This window comes from Notolepis coatsorum (assembly GCF_963971535.1).
Source record: "Notolepis coatsorum genome assembly, chromosome: 1".
Taxonomy (NCBI): Eukaryota; Metazoa; Chordata; class Actinopteri; order Aulopiformes; family Paralepididae; genus Notolepis; species Notolepis coatsorum.
The window spans coordinates 161,723,265-161,741,988 of record NC_140165.1 but is presented as its reverse complement, the minus strand read 5'-3'; the positions used below and the strand labels follow the sequence as shown (position 1 = coordinate 161,741,988).

Genomic DNA, 18,724 nt, shown 5'->3' with positions numbered 1-18,724 from the left:
TCCTACCTGGAGGGGAGAGAGCAGATGGTGGAGGTAAACGGTACCCTACCCCCCCCCCCCCCTCACAGTAAGCTGTGGTGTTCCACAAGGAAGCATACTAGGTCCGCTACTGTTCCTAATTTATGCAAATGACATGTCGTCAGCTTGTGACTGCAACTTGTTCCTGTTTGCGGACGACTCAGCCCTGCTGGTCTCTGACAAGAACAAGTTACAGGTTGAAAAAACCCTCAGCTCAGAACTAGGCAAAATCTGCATATGGCTCGCTGATAACAAACTATCATTACACATGGGCAAAACAGAGTCCATTCTCTTCGGTTCAAATAACAAACTCAGCAAGACCGACGGCTTCTCAGTTACAGTGGGTGACAATATTGTCACAAGGAAAGAAGATATTACCTACCTGGGTTCCATCCTAGAGGCAAATCTTTCCTGTGACAAAATGGCATCCAATGTAATAAAAAAAAGTCAACCAACGAACTCGATTCTTGTACCGGATCTCCTCACTGGTAAACAAGAATACCCTGAAGACTCTGGCAGGAGCACTCATTCAAGGGTACTACGACTATGCTTGCACCTCATGGTACCAAAGCACCTCAAAGGCGCTAAAAACAAAATTACAAACATCTCAAAACAAACTGGTCAGACTGCTGCTTGACCTTACTCCTAGAACCCACCTCACCCCTGCCCACTTTGACAACCTAGGATGGCTTAGAGTAGACGACAGAGTACAGCAACTTGCAATGGGCCTGGTCTACAAGATAATAATAATAATAATAATGGATTGGATTTATATAGCGCTCTTTGTGACACCCCAGAGACCCCAGAGCGCTTACAGAGTCCATTATTCGTTCATACACAGTCATACCGGTGGTGGTAAGCTACAATTGCAGCCAGAGCTGCCCTGAGGCAGACTCACGGAAGCGTGGCGAATAATCAACGCCTACGGCCCCTCCGACCACCACCAACATTCTTCACACACATACACATTCATACGAGGCAAGTAGGTTAAGTGTCTTGCCCAAGGACACAACGGCAGTGGGATGGACATGGGCTTGAGCGGGATTCGAACCACCAACCCTTCGATCATTGGACGACCCGCTCTACCCCTGAGCCACGCCGCCCCAAGATACACTACACGACCAAGGTACCCATGTACATGTCAAAATACTTCCCAAAGGTCAGTGAATACCACGATCACAACACCAGAGGGAGCTCCACAAATCATGTTAAACCCAGATTCGGCTCAAACAAGGGACTAAACACGTTTCGCAATTATGCCACATCAATGTGGAACGCCCTACCCAAAGCTGTAAAGGAATGTGAATCACTACCCACTTTCAAAAACACTCTCAAAAAACACCTAAGGGAGACTGCAATTCGAAACTGGCCCCTGTAAATGTCCGAACACAACCCCCTCCAATGTACAGTAAATTACCAAGTATGGTCTTGTCAATATTCCAATGTACAGTTTTGCTTGTACAGTTGTACAGTGTCCCCCACCCACCCCTCCTACCCAACCTCCCCCCCACTCCTACCCTACCCAACCCCCCCCCCCCCCCCCCAACCACCTCCAATGTACAGTCCCCCCCCCCCACCCAATCCAATGTACAGTTTCTACGTCAAATGTATACTCTTTTTTCTAGACTCTTTTTGTATCACAAACAGTACTGTATTTGCAAATCTGGTATGTCATAAATGTAGCAGTACTGTCTATCTGTATGTCATGTATGTCATATATGTTATGATGAATTGAAAATGGGGGACCCTGATGTAAACAAGACGAAAGTCTTTCTCTGGTCTGCATCCCCTTAACAATTGTATGTATTGAGCTGTACTGTACTGTACCCATTCTGCAATCTGTTAATAAAGTTTTCAATCAATCAATCAAACATTTACTGGACACTGGTTACACTGTATATGTGCATTCTGGGTAGTGTAGTATTTTGTCTCCCAACCTGGTAGCCTTTGATGCGCTCCATCTCTTTACTGGCCAGCGGGTTGCTCTTCACCACACACACCAGAGCCTTGACGGCCGCGTACAGCCCCTCCACGTCTGATGCCATGGCAACCAGGCCCAAGATGGCCGCTGCACCGCCCACATACTGCAGGTTTGTGGCCACAGGCTTGGGCACAAAGGCACGTACACCTGGGTGAACAGAAGCAGGGAGAGGCGGGACTAAACACTTGGTATCTCATGCACTGTGTCCAACGGCGTGAGGTCCAGTGAGGTCAGGGAGAGTCTTTTCCCAGGAGAGACCCATGACGGCTTTCATTCCACAACACAAATTATTTTGGGAAAAGGATTATTTCCTGAAATGCATTACTCAAAAACAAATGAATACAAATTACATCATCCACACAATGTTAGTTTTATAAATTAATGTCTAAGTGACTTTGATAATATTCCACAAAGAGTTGTATTATTATGCTACCAATCTTTGGGTCGGGTTCATTTTTCCAAACAGCAGAAATACAATTTTGGAATTAAACATTTCACTCTTCTCTGTCTGTCGTTCTATCGTTCTGTCAGGACACACTGCTGATCATGTAAATCATGTATTTACAGATGCATTGAAAACAGAATCAAGCTAGAGGGGTGTGTTTAAAGAGAGCGTAGGTTGTTGTAGGTAAAGAGCTGCAGTATTCTGAAAAATCCCATTTCACATGTATTCCAGACCTTAACTTTGTTACTACATTTGAACATGTTGGTTCAAGTTCATACACGGCTAGGCAAAATCTAGACTGTACAACTCTAAAACCCAAGATACTTGTTAACAATAAATACTGCAGTAGTCAGATGGCCATGAGTTAAGGCGAGATAGTACCCCCGATATTGAGATTGTTATAGTTTGCTTCATAAACATGTCTTCTATGAAACTAGTGACAATAAAATGGCAATAACACACATTTGGTTGTTTATTTTACTTAATTTTGCCTGATTGAATCTGTAAATTCTTCATAAATTCGCCAAAAGTGACTACTTTTACACACAACTGTTCTGAAGCGGCTACGGCGTGCACCATGGCACCCTTGGTATCGTTGGAAACCTCATGTGCATGACAGTCAATACTGTGTTTCAGTGCAGTAATTGGTTGTGTTGAGATTATTGTTACTACACTGTTTGTTCGTAGCCGGTGTGTAGTTCTGTTCAGTTCAATAACATCATTCTTATTATGTTATTCAGTTATCAGGAAAGTGTTTAAGATGTCTATTAGTTACTAATGGTTTGATTGGGTGTTGTGTTTGTAAATAGCAGTTAAAAAAATGCATGGCATTTTACAATACCAAACTTTTTCTCAAAAACGGGTTTTTATGCATTTTACTTACACACAAAGACATGGAACTCAATTTCCCTAATACCTACACACACCAAACGTTCCACATTTCTTACTATCCTGCTTATACAGAAGGGTTTGTTGCACAGCGGCAGAGAAGCAGGCGCTACAGAGGGTCGTTACGTAGGTCTGCACAGGACCATCGGATTCAGCTTACCAGACATCTGACATTTACAACAACCGATGCACGGACAGAGAAATCCGCATTATCCGGGCAAGAACCACCAGGCTGAAGAATAGCTTCTTCCCGGATGCTGTGAGACTACTGAACACTTCGACCCCCGCTTGGCAGCTCAGATCACAACCTGGTCAGACTTGATCCAATATATAAGCCTGTGATCAAACGACAGCCAGCTACAACTAGGCTTGTCCCACAGTGGTCGGAGGATGTTGAGGAAGAGCTAAGGGAGGGCTTCAGCTCCACAGACTGACCTGTTCCAACGGACATCAATGGACTCACCGAATGTAGAACTGATTATATCAGGTTCTGTGAGGAGAGCATCGTACCCACTAAGAAGGTACGCTGCTTTCCTAATAACAAACCCTGGATCAATAGGGACATCAAATACCTCCTGAACAGGAAGAAGAGAGTCTTCATGGCTGGGGACACTGAGGGGGCCAAGATTGTACAGAAGGAGCTCAAAAAAGAACTCAGAGCCACCAAGCACACCTATAAGGACAAGCTGGAGGGCCAACTACAGGCAAACAATGCTAGAGAGGTGTGGGGAGGGGTCAGGAAAATAACAGGCTTCCGACAACAGAGCACGGCCGTGGAGGGGCCCCTTGAACGTGCAAATGAGCTGAACCGGTTTTTCAACCGATTTTACCTGACAAACCCCCCCCCCATCCGCACCAGCCGACTGCTGCTATCGTTCTACCAGTCGGTTGTAGCCAGCGTCCTCTTTTTTGCTGTGGTGTGCTGGGGGGGGCAACATCAACTCGAGGGTCTCCAGCAAGCTGAACAAGCTGGTGAAGAAGGCTAGCTCAGTAGTGGGTGGTGAGCTGGATAATCTAGAGGTGGTGGCTGACAGGAGGATGAGGAAAAAGCTAGAAGCCATCCTGGAGAACCCCTCTCACCCCCTCTACGAGGAGCTGGCCAGAATGAAGAGCACGTTCAGCCTAAGATTTCGTCCCCCCCCCCCCCCCCCGACACACCACAAACCGCCTGGGCAGGTCCTTTATACCGGCAGCCAGCAGGCTCTACAATAAAGGGCTCGGGTGGCCGGAGCGGGACATGAGAACTAGAGACTCACATCAACGACTACCTTGGTTCTATCTTGATTCTTTGCACTAGACTTCATAACACTGGTCTATCTTGTGTTTGTACTTTTTTTTTTACTTTGGCCATTCCGCTGGCTCTTCTTGCGTTTATCGCTTTTTCTCTGGTCAAGAATGACCGACAGAAACAGGTTGAATGGGGGTAGAGATGGGGGGGAAGACACTCTGAGAAAGTTACGGCTTTGTCCGGGAATCGAACTTGCTACCCCAGATCCGTGACGAGCACGGTTGTCCCCGGCGCCGAAATAGCGCTCGAGGTACGCGGTGAGCTACTGGAGCTCCCCCCTTGTGTTTGTACTTTTATATTACTATTTTATATTACTTTATTTATTACTTTTTTTTATCTTATTTTATCACAGCTCATCACTGCCATGCCTCTGCACCGTAGCACATTATGGCACCTATCTCTCTTTTAAATCAGTGAATCAAATTCATTTTATTGAATTAAATCAGTTTGACTAAATTAGATTGGTTTTTTATTGAATGGATTCGTCTTCTATTGAATATTTTTTATTTTTTTTTATGATTTGTTTTTACTGGATTTTTATTGAATCAGTTTGTATGTCTATCATGAGGATCAGTATTTATTCTAGTATTTATTGTAGTTATTTAGTATTTAAATGGCTATAACCGAGAGTACTGTATCACATGCTTACATGTCAATGGAAAAATTACAATAAACATAGCTTTGACTTTGATATCATTCATAGCCGGGTTTATAGTAAATTTTATACCAAAACTAGGCGACAGTAGACAGTATTTCCAGATTTTTTTAATGTAACGTTATGTATCAACAAAATTAAACCAAGTTTTTGAATCTGGCATTGTTGGTGATTCGTGTCTTGGCAATATATGCAAATATGCGCATATTTAATGAGGACGTGCCTCATTTACATATATAAACATAACATTCAGAAAACTTGCAATAAATGTTTTCTTATTTTTTATGTACATAACAAACGGAAAGTTTCATAGTGATATCTATAAAATAATTGCCTATTAGGGGGTGCTGTGTCTCGCCTTAAAGCGGTAATCTGCAAGATCTTTTTGTTTTGGCAACATTTATTGGCGATAAGCAAAGTTGCTGTTGCATTTCTACACTGTATTGACTCGCTTTCCATCTTGGAAATCCATGCTAACTACTGAGTGGTTTACATTATGGATCCATTACATAATAGACAGAGGAAAAAGTCCTAATGATTATGATGATTGATTTCTTCCGTTATCGTACCCAGGTATCCGATGACGGCGGCTCCGATGGAGCGAGCGGGGCCGTTCAGGTGGCCAGCGGCGTTGTGGAGCAGCTTCACCGGGGTGGCGTTCTCATGAGAAGACACGGCCAGCTGAGGGGAGGGCAGGGAGAGGTTAAACAACTGGGGGGAGGGAGAGGTTAAACAACTGAGCGGAGGGAGAGGTTAAACAGCTGAGGGCAGGGAGAGGTTAAACAGCTGAGGGCAGGGAGAGGTTAAACAGCTGAGGGGAGGGGAGGGAGAGGTTAAACAGCTGGGGGGAGGGAGAGGTTAAACATCTGAGGCCAGGGAGAGGTTAAACAACTGAGGGGAGGGCAGGGAGAGGTTAAACAGAGGAGGAGCGGGGCTTGGCTGGGTGTTTTCAGTCTGTGGGGTTAGGAGGAGAAGCGGTGCCTGGCTGGGTGTCAGCGGTGCCTGGCTGGGTGTCAGTGGGGCCTGGCTGGGTGTCAGTGGGGCTAGGAGGAGAAGCGATGCCTGGCTGGGTGTCAGCGGTGCCTGGCTGGGTGTCAGTGGGGCCTGGCTGGGTGTCAGTGGGGTTAGGAGGAGAAGCGGTGCCTGGCTGGGTGTCAGTGGGGCCTGGCTGGGTGTCAGTGGGGTTAGGATGAGAAGCGGTGCCTGGCTGGGTGTCAGCGGTGCCTGGCTGGGTGTCAGCGGTGCCTGGCTGGGTGTCAGCGGTGCCTGGCTGGGTGTCAGTGGGGCTAGGAGGAGAAGCGGTGCCTGGCTGGGTGTCAGCGGTGCCTGGCTGGGTGTCAGCGGTGCCTGGCTGGGTGTCAGTGGGGCTAGGAGGAGAAGCGGTGCCTGGCTGGGTGTCAGCGGTGCCTGGCTGGGTGTTAGTGGGGCTAGGAGGAGAAGCGGTGCCTGGCTGGGTGTCAGCGGTGCCTGGCTGGGTGTCAGTGGGGCTAGGAGGAGAAGCGGTGCCTGGCTGGGTGTCAGCGGTGCCTGGCTGGGTGTCAGCGGTGCCTGGCTGGGTGTCAGTGGGGCTAGGAGGAGAAGCGGTGCCTGGCTGGGTGTCAGCGGTGCCTGGCTGGGTGTCAGCGGTGCCTGGCTGGGTGTCAGCGGTGCCTGGCTGGGTGTTAGTGGGGCCTGGCTGGGGGTCTGTGGGGCCTGGCTGGGTGTTAGTGGGGCCTGGCTGGGTGTCAGCGGTGCCTGGCTGGGTGTTAGTGGGGCCTGGCTGGGGGTCTGTGGGGCCTGGCTGGGTGTTAGTGGGGCTAGGAGGAGAAGCGGTGCCTGGCTGGGTGTTAGTGGGGCTAGGAGGAGAAGCGGGGCCTGGCTGGGTGTTTGTGGGGCCTGGCTGGGTGTCAGTGGGGCTAGGAGGAGAAGCAGGGCCTGACTGGGGGTCAGTGGTGCCTGGCTGGGTGTCTGTGGGGCCTGGCTGGGTGTTTGTGGGGCCTGGCTGGGGGTCAGTGGGGCCTGGCTGGGTGTCAGTGGGGCCTGGCTGGGTGTCAGTGGGGCCTGGCTGGGGGTCAGTGGGGCCTGGCTGGGTGTCTGTGGGGCCTGGCTGGGTGTCAGTGGGGCCTGGCTGGGGGTCTGTGGGGCCTGGCTGGGGGTCAGTGGGGCCTGGCTGGGTGTCTGTGGGGCCTGGCTGGGTGTCAGTGGGGCCTGGCTGGGGGTCAGTGGGGCCTGGTTGGGGGTCAGTGGGGCGTGTTTGTGGGGCCTGGCTGGGTGTTTGTGGGGCCTGGCTGGGTGTCTGTGGGGCCTGGCTGGGGGTCAGTGGGGCCTGACTGGGTGTCTGTGGGGCCTGGCTGGGGGTCAGTGGGGCCTGGTTGGGGGTCAGTGGGGCGTGTTTGTGGGGCCTGGCTGGGTGTTTGTGGGGCCTGGCTGGGTGTCTGTGGGGCCTGGCTGGGGGTCAGTGGGGCGTGTTTGTGGGGCCTGGCTGGGTGTTTGTGGGGCCTGGCTGGGTGTCTGTGGGGCCTGGCTGGGGGTCAGTGGGGCCTGACTGGGTGTCTGTGGGGCCTGGCTGGGGGTCAGTGGGGCCTGGCTGGGGGTCAGTGGGGCCTGGCTGGGGGTCAGTGGGGCCTGGCTGGGTGTTTGTGGGGCCTGGCTGGGTGTCTGTGGGGCCTGGCTGGGTGTCAGTGGGGCCTGGCTGGGGGTCAGTGGGGCCTGGCTGGGGGTCAGTGGGGCCTGGCTGGGGGTCAGTGGGGCCTGGCTGGGTGTTTGTGGGGCCTGGCTGGGTGTCTGTGGGGCCTGGCTGGGTGTCAGTGGGGCCTGGCTGGGGGTCTGTGGGGCCTGGCTGGGGGTCAGTGGGGCCTGGCTGGGGGTCAGTGGGGCCTGGCTGGGGGTCAGTGGGGCTGCAGAGACACACACGGGGGCCGTGGAGCCGAGGTACAAGCTGCTGCTTCTGCACTTTACAAACTCTGCTGTACAGAGTGGGCTGGGCTCATAAGAGAGCGAGGGAGATTAAGGCAGATAGGCCTGGTCTGACTGGGTATGACTTGACTGGGTATGACTTGACAGGTGGGGAGGAGAAGATAAGGGTATGTGTGTGTGTGCATGTGCGTGCGTGTGTCGTGTGTGTTTGTGTGGTCTGAGCTCATTTGCAACTCATATACATGAGGATTTGTGTGTGTGTGTGTGCATGTACTGTATGCATTCACATTTATTTGCATATATTTCTGTTGAAATGTGGGTTTGACTTCTGTGTGTGTGTGTGTGTGTGTGTGTGTGTGTGTGTTGAGTACATACGCAGGAGGATTTGTAAAATGGTGTGTGTGGAATAGGGTTATGCGTGTGCGTGCATGCATGCACAATTATTTGCATATATTCCTGTAGAAATGTGGGTTTGACCTTTATGCATTTGTATGTGTGTGTGTACATATGCGTATGCGTGTGTATGTGTGGTGCACGTGTGAGACCTGCTTGGCGATGGCCTTGCTGTCAAGCTTGTTGTAGACCTTCCTGATCTTGGCCACGGTGAGGGCAGAGACAGAGAGGGCGTACAGGCTGAAGGACACCTTCTCCTCTGCTACCAGAGACACCGGGGAAGGGGGCACAGCCTCAGCCTTCCAGTCTTTACCTGAGAGGGAGAGAGAGAGAGCGCGAGAGAGAGAGAGACAGAGACAGAGAGAGAGAGAGAGCGCGAGAGAGAGAGTGAGAGAGAGAGAGAGAGAGCGCGAGAGAGAGAGTGAGAGAGAGAGAGAGAGCGCGAGAGAGAGACAGAGACAGAGAGAGAGAGAGAGCGCGAGAGAGAGAGTGAGAGAGAGAGAGAGAGAGAGAGAGAGAGAGCGCGAGAGAGAGTGAGAGAGAGAGGGAGGGAAGCAGTGAGGGAGAGAGAGATAGGGTAGAATCAGACAAAAGACTGGGAGACTTGCTGCAGTGCAGTCGATAACACAACAGCAGCCTACAGGCTTCAAATGTACAGACAGCTCTAAAAAGGTTGATTTGTAGACAGGAGTGCATGAGTATAATCCCCCCCCCCCCCCCACCCACCTACACACATGCAAAATTGTATCATTGTTTGGAATGACGACCACGTACAGTCAACCACATACGAATCCAACAACTGTTTTTGAGAGTGTTTGTACATTCCTCTGATCGCCTCCAAAAAGATGTGGCAAGTTATGATCTGACAAAGACTTGTTGGCGAGTGTCAACTAGCATGCTAGCACACCACACATCGGCCACTCCTTTGTGCCAGTAGCCATCAGGCTCCACAACCGTTGGCATGGACTGCTGCCAATTGCTGGAGAGCTAACGGCTGGTGAACTTGAGTACCGTTAGGACTGTCTGACTCTTAATAATAAACACTGTTAGGACTGTCTAAATCTTAATACTAAACACTGTTAGGACTGTCTAAATTAATAATAAACACTGTTAGGAGGACTGTCCAACTCTTAACTGCTTCTGTGCCATAATGTATATATACACGTGTTTGCTCGCTAACCGTTGAGTGCCAATCACATATATATATTATTTGGTCCGTTTTCCTTTTTTTCGATTTTAATATTCTATGCAGTCTCATGGACCTCTATGTTACCGTTGAAAGCCATACTAAGACCCTGAGAGTGCAATACTGGCTAGATCCTGCTAGGTGGCAGTATCGCCTACCCTTTGAAACCCTGTTCCAGACTGTGTGTCACATCTAATGTCGTCCAGGCGGAGAATTTGGACCCAGGCAAGTCTAGCGGTTCATCCGATCACATTGAAACGTGTCCAGGACACTCGATGCATGTGTTGTGCCGGATTATGTCGTGGACCAGATGGACACCAATACTGGAAATCGCGATCAAACAATTGGAATATTGTTTTTGGAATAGCCCCGATCAAAGGTAAGGACTTCTGATCTCAATTCCACCTTGAACCTGCAATGATTTCATATCGATCCGGCTGATCAGCGTGTGTGGTGTTCAAAACGAATGCCGTTACTGGCAATCAAAGCATCAGAAACGACCCCCCCCCCCTTTCATGCATTCATGATGAAACATAATACCTATTATATACATTTGATTTGGAAATAGTAGCGTGTCCAGGGATGAAACGCCAATGCTTTTAGCAGAATTCACGTAGCGCCCTATAACTCAGCTTTTCAGGAATTAGCCCGGATCACTCTGAAATTATACAATATTCACCACGGGATAACGCGTGAACGTATACATGAAAAAATCTATTCTTTTTTGCATGTTCGACGGAAGATACTGACTGTCAAATGACCATAGTATTGTCTCCATAGCTATAATATAGAATACAGATAGTTATACAAACAAGGTGACGCACCCCTATCTTTAAAGCGTGGTCTAGCTAGGGCTGGGCGATATATCGAGTATACTCGATGTATCGCGGCTTGTTCTACGTGAGATGTAGTAAATTACTATATCGTGAACATCGAGTATATGTTGTCACGTCGCGGCTGATATGAGACTTGCTTTAGTGCAGAGCGTTCCTCTCATTTCATTATAGACAGACCAGCGCGGACCTTAAATGACATGCAATTGATATTTCATTACACAGACCAGCGCGGACCTTCAATGACATGCAATGGTTAACGTTAGTTGCTAAGTTAAACCATAATAGGCTAAGCTAACTAGCGTTAGCTCTTAGCTGCTAGCTCTTAGCTGCTAGCGTTAGCTCAAAGCGGACTCCACGACACTAGTTACATTAGTGAGAAAAGGGGGTGGGTTATATTGACGACGCTTGACAACAGAGGTTTAAAGATGACTTCATATTTATTGGTTATTCGTTTCTTGCATCCAGTTTCAATCTCAGTGTTCAACTTCCTGTGTTTACATTCGAGTGTGACTCTTATTATAATCATCATATTGGCGTGACTGTATGCATCAAAGGGTTAAATCAAGCATTTTTAAGTGCTTTAGAGGAAATGTCAAAATATCGCGATATATATCGTGTATCGTGATATGGCCAAAAAATATCGCGATATCATTTAGAGGCCATATCGCCCAGCCCTAGGTCTAGCTAGAACGGGATAAGGATAATGGCCGGTGCTGAATGCGTTAATAATAAACACTGTTAGGACTGTCTAACTCTTAATAATAAACACAATCAGCGGTTTTCGCAATCAACTAGAAAGCATTATCGGAATTCCCCAATCTCATATTTATACTGAATATCGGCCGATAACGATCGCTGGCCGATCGATCGGGGCATCCCTAATAACTGGGTCCCTCTGCAACACTAGCGTGAGGCTCGATTGATGAAATATGAATTCAAATGGCCAATAAAACGCTATATATCGTTGCCGGCACTCAAAGGACGGCATGAACTAACGACAACACGCGTTGCTGGCACTCAAAGTGTTAACACATTGACCGCCAGCAGCAGGGGGCGCTGATACCCCATTCATCGCCAGGTCTTTATTCAATGGATATAGTTTTAGACTGACATTTACGAGTGCTTAAAATATATCTTATATTATATCTATGGGTCTAATATTGCCGTCGAGTCTCAGTGAGTTGCTTCTAGTCAACATGCCTGAGACAGATTGTTTTTTCATCCGTACATTTCCGTTTTATACCGTTTTGAATAGAGTATGGTTTGGGTGTTTTTCAGTAATTCGAGGAAAAAGACGAGAAAAAGGCATTTGACTAATCCAGTCATCATGTTGTAATTTTTCGGCTGATTATCTAATCATCCTGAAATCAACGCTAGATTATCATTATTATGTCTCCTTGTCCATACATGAAATGACCGTCGTAGCCTGCCCCCCCCCCCCCCCCGCAGCCAACGGTAAACAGCCATATACGGTCCACACTGATATCTGTGATCGGGGTAGAAATAAATGTCAGATCAACGATAAAATTATATATATAATGTTCTTACCTTGTGTCTGATGTAATGCAAAAGAGATAATCCAAATATCTGATTGCAATTCCAAATAATGCTTGTGGAGGTCTGTACCACACTACCGACCGTTTCACAATTAGGGGCGGGCGGAGTTACTGTTCGATGCCATCGTTGTATAGAACTGGCTCGCCTGAGTATTTAAACCCCGCCCGCCCGGCTCAGATCGGCTCCTAAAACACAACAGGCCATTTTCAATGAGATGCAATAGCTACGCCTGGCAGTAGAGGGCGGTGTTGACCGTCTGCCAGCTCAGACAGGCTCTGAAGGGTATACCAGAGGCTGCAGCTATGAATTATGAATAGATATAGCGAATAAACGAAATAACAATCCAAAAAACGAGTTAACTCATTTCTGGCGCTGAATGCATGGCGGGCAATAACGAGTATACTCGTTTCCGGCGCAGATTGTGTTAATAATAAACACTGCACGGACTCTGGTGCAGCATGTTCCTACGGTTGGACCATGTATACCATCATCACTATTACTACGGTCTGATTGAATCCTGCCACTCAGTACTGTTCACTACTGTTATACTGTTATCACCATTATTACTTTGCACTTTGTTCTGTGCTCTATTATTATTATTATTATTATTATTATTATTATTATTATTATTATTATTATTATTATTATTATTAATAATAATTATTATTATTATTATTATACCACTGCCCTGTGCTGAATGTCATGATTTGCCCCCCAATATCGCCCAGCCCTACTCCCAAAGCTGGACGTGACCTCCAAGACGCCCAGGCACTTACAGGGCAGGTAAACGGCTTGGAAGCTGCCCACGTAGTTGGGCCCCAGTTGGTAGATGGCCCCCACGCTGGTGGCGGGCAGGACCTCCTCCAGGAAGTGGCTGGGCCCCAGGCGCCACACAAGACTGGAGAGCTGGCGCTGGGCAGGCGGCGTGCCCACATAGCCATACACCGTGCTCACCACCGGGGGGTTGGCCGAGCCAGAGCCACCAGGCATGCTGTGGACATAGTGGAGCTGGGAGAGGAGGAACGAGGGTGAGGGGAGATATACAGAGGGAAAGGAGAGGTGGGAGGAAATTATATGAAGGGAAGGGAGGAGGTGAGGGGAGGAGATGGAGGGAAGGGATGAGGGGAGGGAAGGAGATGGAGGGAAGGGAGGGGATGAGATGGAGGGAAAGGAGGAGGGGGTGGAAGGAGAGGAGATGGAGGGAAGGGAGGAGGGGATGGGAGGAGATGGAGGGAGAGGTGGGAGGAGGAGATGGAGGGAAGGGAGGAGGAGGTTTATGTAAGGATGTGTCATACTCAGAAATAGCAGTAGCAGAGCTAAACATATGGTTCCTTTTTAATGAGTCCAGTTATTATTACAGAAAAATAGATGAACACACACACACACACACACACACACACACACACACACACACACACACACACACTTCCTGTGAGTAGACCACAGGAGGAAATGAAACTCTTCTTATCAGCATTCAGCAGTGATGAGGTGTGTGTGTATGGGGCTGAGACTGAGGTGTGCCAGACTGTGATTCACTCTTGCTCTTATCTCGGGGGAATCTGAAGTCACTAAAACCACAAGTGACAGCAATATACAGCCAATATCAGTCAGCCAGCCAGCCACTCAGCCAGCCAGCCAGCCACTCAGCCAGCCAGCCACTCAGCCAGCTAGCCAACCAGTCCACCACACACTACAGGGTACAGACATTCTGAATGGACTACAGACAGTTTCAACTTGACAAAATAAACATTCTGAATGGACTACAGACCGTTTCAACTTGACAACATAAACATTCTGAATGGACTACAGACTGTTTCAACTTGTCAACATAAACATTCTGAATGGACTACATTTGATTTCCTGTTATATTAGCAAAACACAGCCACAGGAAATCAACCGCAGTCCAAGCTGTTCCCCGGCACTAAGAACCCTTACCTTGACGGTGCCGACGACCTGCCCATCGATGTACAGCGTGGCCATGCTGTTCTTCAGCATGCCCTTGCTCATCACCAACACCAGGTGGTGCCATTGGCCCTCTGCGATCAGCTCCCCACAGCGGAACCTGGCGCAGCAAGGCAGGATCTCATAGAAGGACGCCTCCTCGCTCGACTCGTCGGCTGATTGGAGAGGAGGGACGAGAGGACCATTAATATACCATAACCAGGGATGTAGCGGAGGCTTTACCCACCTTTTTTTAAGCTGATATAAATCTTTATCATTGCAATTTATAGCATAGATTATAGGAAGTAGTATTCATTCAACCTATATTTAAGTCTTGAAGGATCACAGAGGTTGCACTCATCTGCGATAAGGCTGAGATACAGTATGAGACGTGTGTGTATTCCTGCACATTGGCCACCGGAGTTGACCTATTTGGGATAATGTGGTTTACCTTGCACCTGGCCCAACACACCAGACCCATGGACGGTACGCGAGCTAGCTCTCCACAGGGTCTGAAGGCGGCACGTTGAGAAATAAACAGTAGCTTGCCAGCGGAAATGGAAGTCAATAAAGTCAACGTTACTTACCATGGTGATGGTGGTGTCTCGTCTCTCACGCCGGGGATAATTCCTGGATAATTCATGTACTGGAAAAAGCCGATTTCTCCATTTATCTGTGCTTTACTAAGGCAACGGGCTGTCAGTGTACTCTTAAAGTTTAGAGTAGGCTCCATGCGTGAGCTGTGCCTTGCTGTGGTTAGTACAGAGAGGGGCACAAACTAGTCTTTCTCCACACGTTAATGTGATCACAGCGCCAGGGAATCCTCCCGGCCGGAGAGACAAGACACCAACACATCACCATGGCGAGTCAAATTGACTTTATTGACGGCCATTTTTCGCCGGCAAGCTATTTGTATATTTCTCAATGTGCTTGTGTAAGTCCCATGGGTCAATATTAAATATACAGTACCTGTATACCAGTAATGTGCTTAACAGATGTTGTGAGAATTTGGTGGGGTAAAAAATAAATAAAAAAAGATCTATTAGAGATTATTTTGAGAGTGCAATATGATTTACAATATTAGAAGGGAATGACATGATTTTACAAATTTTGGACAAAGTAATAACGAGCAGGAAAACCTGTGCATGTGTCCGACAAAACGTCCCAGATCGTCTGTGAGTGAGTGAGTGAGTGAGTGAGTGAGTGAGTGAGTGAGTGAGTGAGTGAGTGAGTGAGTGAGTGAGTGAGTGAGTGAGTGAGTGAGTGAGTGAGTGAGTGAGTGAGTGAGTGAGTGAGTGAGTGAGTGAGTGAATGAATGAATGGATGGATGGATGAATGAATGAATGAATGAATGAATGAATGAACGAACGAACGAACGAATGAATGAATGAATGAATGAATGAATGAATGAATGAATGAATGATAGACTTGGATATGACAGCATGATGTTATGTATGGTCCCCCCCTACTGTGCATAAGTTACTAGTTTCCTTGTGTTCCAGGCCTTATGGATATAGATGGATATTGTTGAGTGCTTGATTGAGTGAGTGAGTGAGTGAGTGAGTGAGTGAGTGAGTGAGTGAGTGAGTGAGTGAGTGAGTGCATGGGTGCATGGGTGAGTGAGTGAGTGAGTGAGTGAGTGAGTGAGTGAGTGAGTGTGTGAGTGAGTGAGTGAGTGAGTGAGAGTGTGTGTGTGTGTGTGGGTTGAGTGAGTGAGTGAGTGAGTGAGTGAGTGAGTGAATGGGTGTGTGGGTTGAGTGAGTGAGTGAGTGAGTGAGTGAGTGAGTGAGTGAGTGAGTGAGTGAGTGAGTGAGTGTGTGTGTGTGTGGGTGAGTGAGTGAGTGAGTGAGTGAGTGAGTGAGTGAGTGTGAGTGAGTGTGAGTGTGTGTTGAGTGAGTGAGTGAGTGAGTGAGTGAGTGAGTGAATGGGTGTGTGGGTTGAGTGAGTGAGTGAGTGAGTGAGTGAGTGAGTGAGTGAGTGAGTGAGTGAGTGAGTGTGAGTGTGTGGGTGGGTTGAGTGAGTCACGCCATGGGAAAAAGATGATTTTGTGATGGTTGCGGTGCTCAGTTCTGTACCAAACAAAAGGTTTTCTTAAATCTGTAGAACACGGTCTGGATGGCGAGCAGTTGGCCACAGAACAGCATGTATTGACTGGATGTTTTTAACTCAATTATTCATCTGGAGGAGACTCCACTGTTCAATTATGCAGCACTGCTAATCCTGGACGTGGAGGAAAGAAAGAGGGAGACAATCTTGCAGCAATCATTAACATAACTCTCCTACTGAGAACACCTCTCTGTTAAGAGACTCTGATGGATGCAGGACTATGGTGGGGAATGTATTATGTGAATGCTGTACATATATATATTATTAAATCTGTTGGGCGTGGCTTATACTGTATGTCTTGGTATGTGTGAGGAATGTGCGTCTGCATGAGTGAAGTGTTTAAGTGTGGGCAGAAGAAGGGTGAACACATGTAAGATGATGATGTGCACTTACGCCTGGAGGAGTGTGCGTGTGTGTTTCCTCAAAGGAGATACAGTGACAGCTGGCTCATCCCAGAGTCAGAACTCCAGGGTTCCTTACTACAGGGATGAGTGGGTACCCGTTATAGTTCTAAGGTCTATGGTTCTAAGGTCTATGGTATGGATGCTGGTACCCGTTATAGTTCTAAGGTCTATGGTTCTAAGGTCTATGGTATGGATGCTGGTACCCGTTATAGTTCTAAGGTCTATGGTTCTAAGGTCTATGGTATGGATGCTGGTACCCGTTATAGTTCTAAGGTCTATGGTTCTAAGGTCTATGGTGTGGATGCTGGTACCTTGTTATAGGTCTAGGGTCTACTATGGTATGGATGCTGGTCTGATGTGTAGGTTGGAGTTGAGTGGCGATAGGTTAATGGTTGATATTGCTGGCTACACCTCAGACTCTGCCAAGCAAAGTCTGGAGAAATTCACAGTATAATACGTTACTAAACTTCAACCCACACATCAGTCCAAGAGAAAAATGTAAAAAAAAGTGTAATATCAAGCCGGGCTCCTTTGCCTAGAGGTCGCCGTTTGACGGAATTACAGATTCTACCGTGTACCATTTGGATCATTGGTATACTGTCATACCGAGCCCCAAGATGGCGATTTAACTCGATATTGCTGAAAAACAAGGAATTCATTACACAATTCAAAGACGCTCTTGCTGTATTCCTGCTGGAGAATGCGCAATCGGTACAGGACCCCAGAATATTATGGATGTCGGTAAAGGGATTTATCAAGGATTTTACCGGGGTCTTTTCTTCCAAAATACGCAAGAATCGTTGTTCAAAACTGGCAGAGCTGGAAACGCTTTACTCTACGTTATTTTCCTCTTTACAATACAACTACTCGGTTCGATTGGAATCTCAAATTACTGTGTTAAAAAAAAGAGATTAATGCCATTTTAAAACAACAATCTGAAGTTCAAATATGTAGCACAAGACAACAGTATTACTTTAATGGTTCTAAACCAAGTCACCTACTAGCTATGCAGATACGAGCCAATGCAAAATTTGCAGATATCCCTACTATTAAGGCACAGCAAGGACTTGTTACAGACCCTAAAAAAATCAACGAGACATTCAAAAAATGTTACTCCAACTTGTACAAATCAGAAATGGCCTTCGATCAAAACAAAATGGACATATATCTTAATTAATCAAATTAACCTTCCCAAACTATCAGAGGATGACGCTAAACAGTTAGAAACACCCATCACACTAGATTAACTTAGGGAGGCCATATCTGAAATGCAAAGTGGTAAGGCTCCTGGAAGGGACGGTATCCCACCAGAAATGTACCTCTCATGCTGGGATGTAATAGGACCCCTATTACTTAATATGATTTTATACTCAATTAAGGAGGGGAATTTCCATAAGATCGACAATATTGCACTCATAACAGTCCTCCTTAAAAAAAACAAAGACCCCACCGATTGCGGTAGTTATAGACCATTGAGCCTCCTCGGAACCGATATCAAGCTGTATTCCAAGGTATTAGCCATCAGACTTCAAAAGCATATGACGTCTTTAGTTCATCCTGATCAGACTGGCTTCATAAGAGGCAGCTTGATCACGGATAATATAAGACGGTTATTACACGTGTTAGATGCCAGCAAGGATGACACCCCACCTATAGCGATGTTGTCCCTGGATGCGATGAAAGCCTTTGATAGGTTGGAATGGTCTTATTTATGGGCAGTACTAGAAAGGATGGGATTAGGAAAAGGATTCATTGATATGATTAAAGTATTATACAAAGACCCATCGGCCATGATTACAACAGGTATAATCACCTCCGAAATCTTTCCGGTATTGCGCTCTTCCAGACAGGGTTGCCCTCTTAGTCCCGGACTATTCGCTTTATCATTAGAGCCTTTAGCACAATATATAAGACAATCCCAATCCATAGAACCAATCGAAATTAAGGGCACACAACATCATATTAGTTTATATGCGGACGACGTAATATTGTTCATGCAAAACCCTAACACTTCAATGCCTCATCTTCTCAAGTTGATTGATGACTTTGGTAATTTATCGGGATTTAGGATAAATTGGCCAAAGTCGGCCTTCCTTCCACTTAATGCCCCTGCAAAGAATATACTCCTTCC

The 18,724-nt window shown here is 47.3% G+C and overlaps 1 protein-coding gene across 1 annotated transcript in view; it reads right to left on the bottom strand.

Moving 5' to 3' along the window:
- wdfy3 (WD repeat and FYVE domain containing 3) overlaps positions 1–18,724 on the bottom strand; it is a 415,649-nt gene that overhangs the window by 138,953 nt on the left and 257,972 nt on the right. The window contains exons 22-26 of the mRNA XM_084308124.1: positions 14,078–14,259; positions 12,919–13,150; positions 8,716–8,876; positions 5,845–5,956; positions 1,956–2,146 (exon numbers count right to left, since the gene is read on the bottom strand). Coding sequence (XP_084164250.1) covers positions 1,956–2,146; positions 5,845–5,956; positions 8,716–8,876; positions 12,919–13,150; positions 14,078–14,259 — 878 coding nt within the window. The remainder of the gene's footprint in view (positions 1–1,955; positions 2,147–5,844; positions 5,957–8,715; positions 8,877–12,918; positions 13,151–14,077; positions 14,260–18,724) is intronic.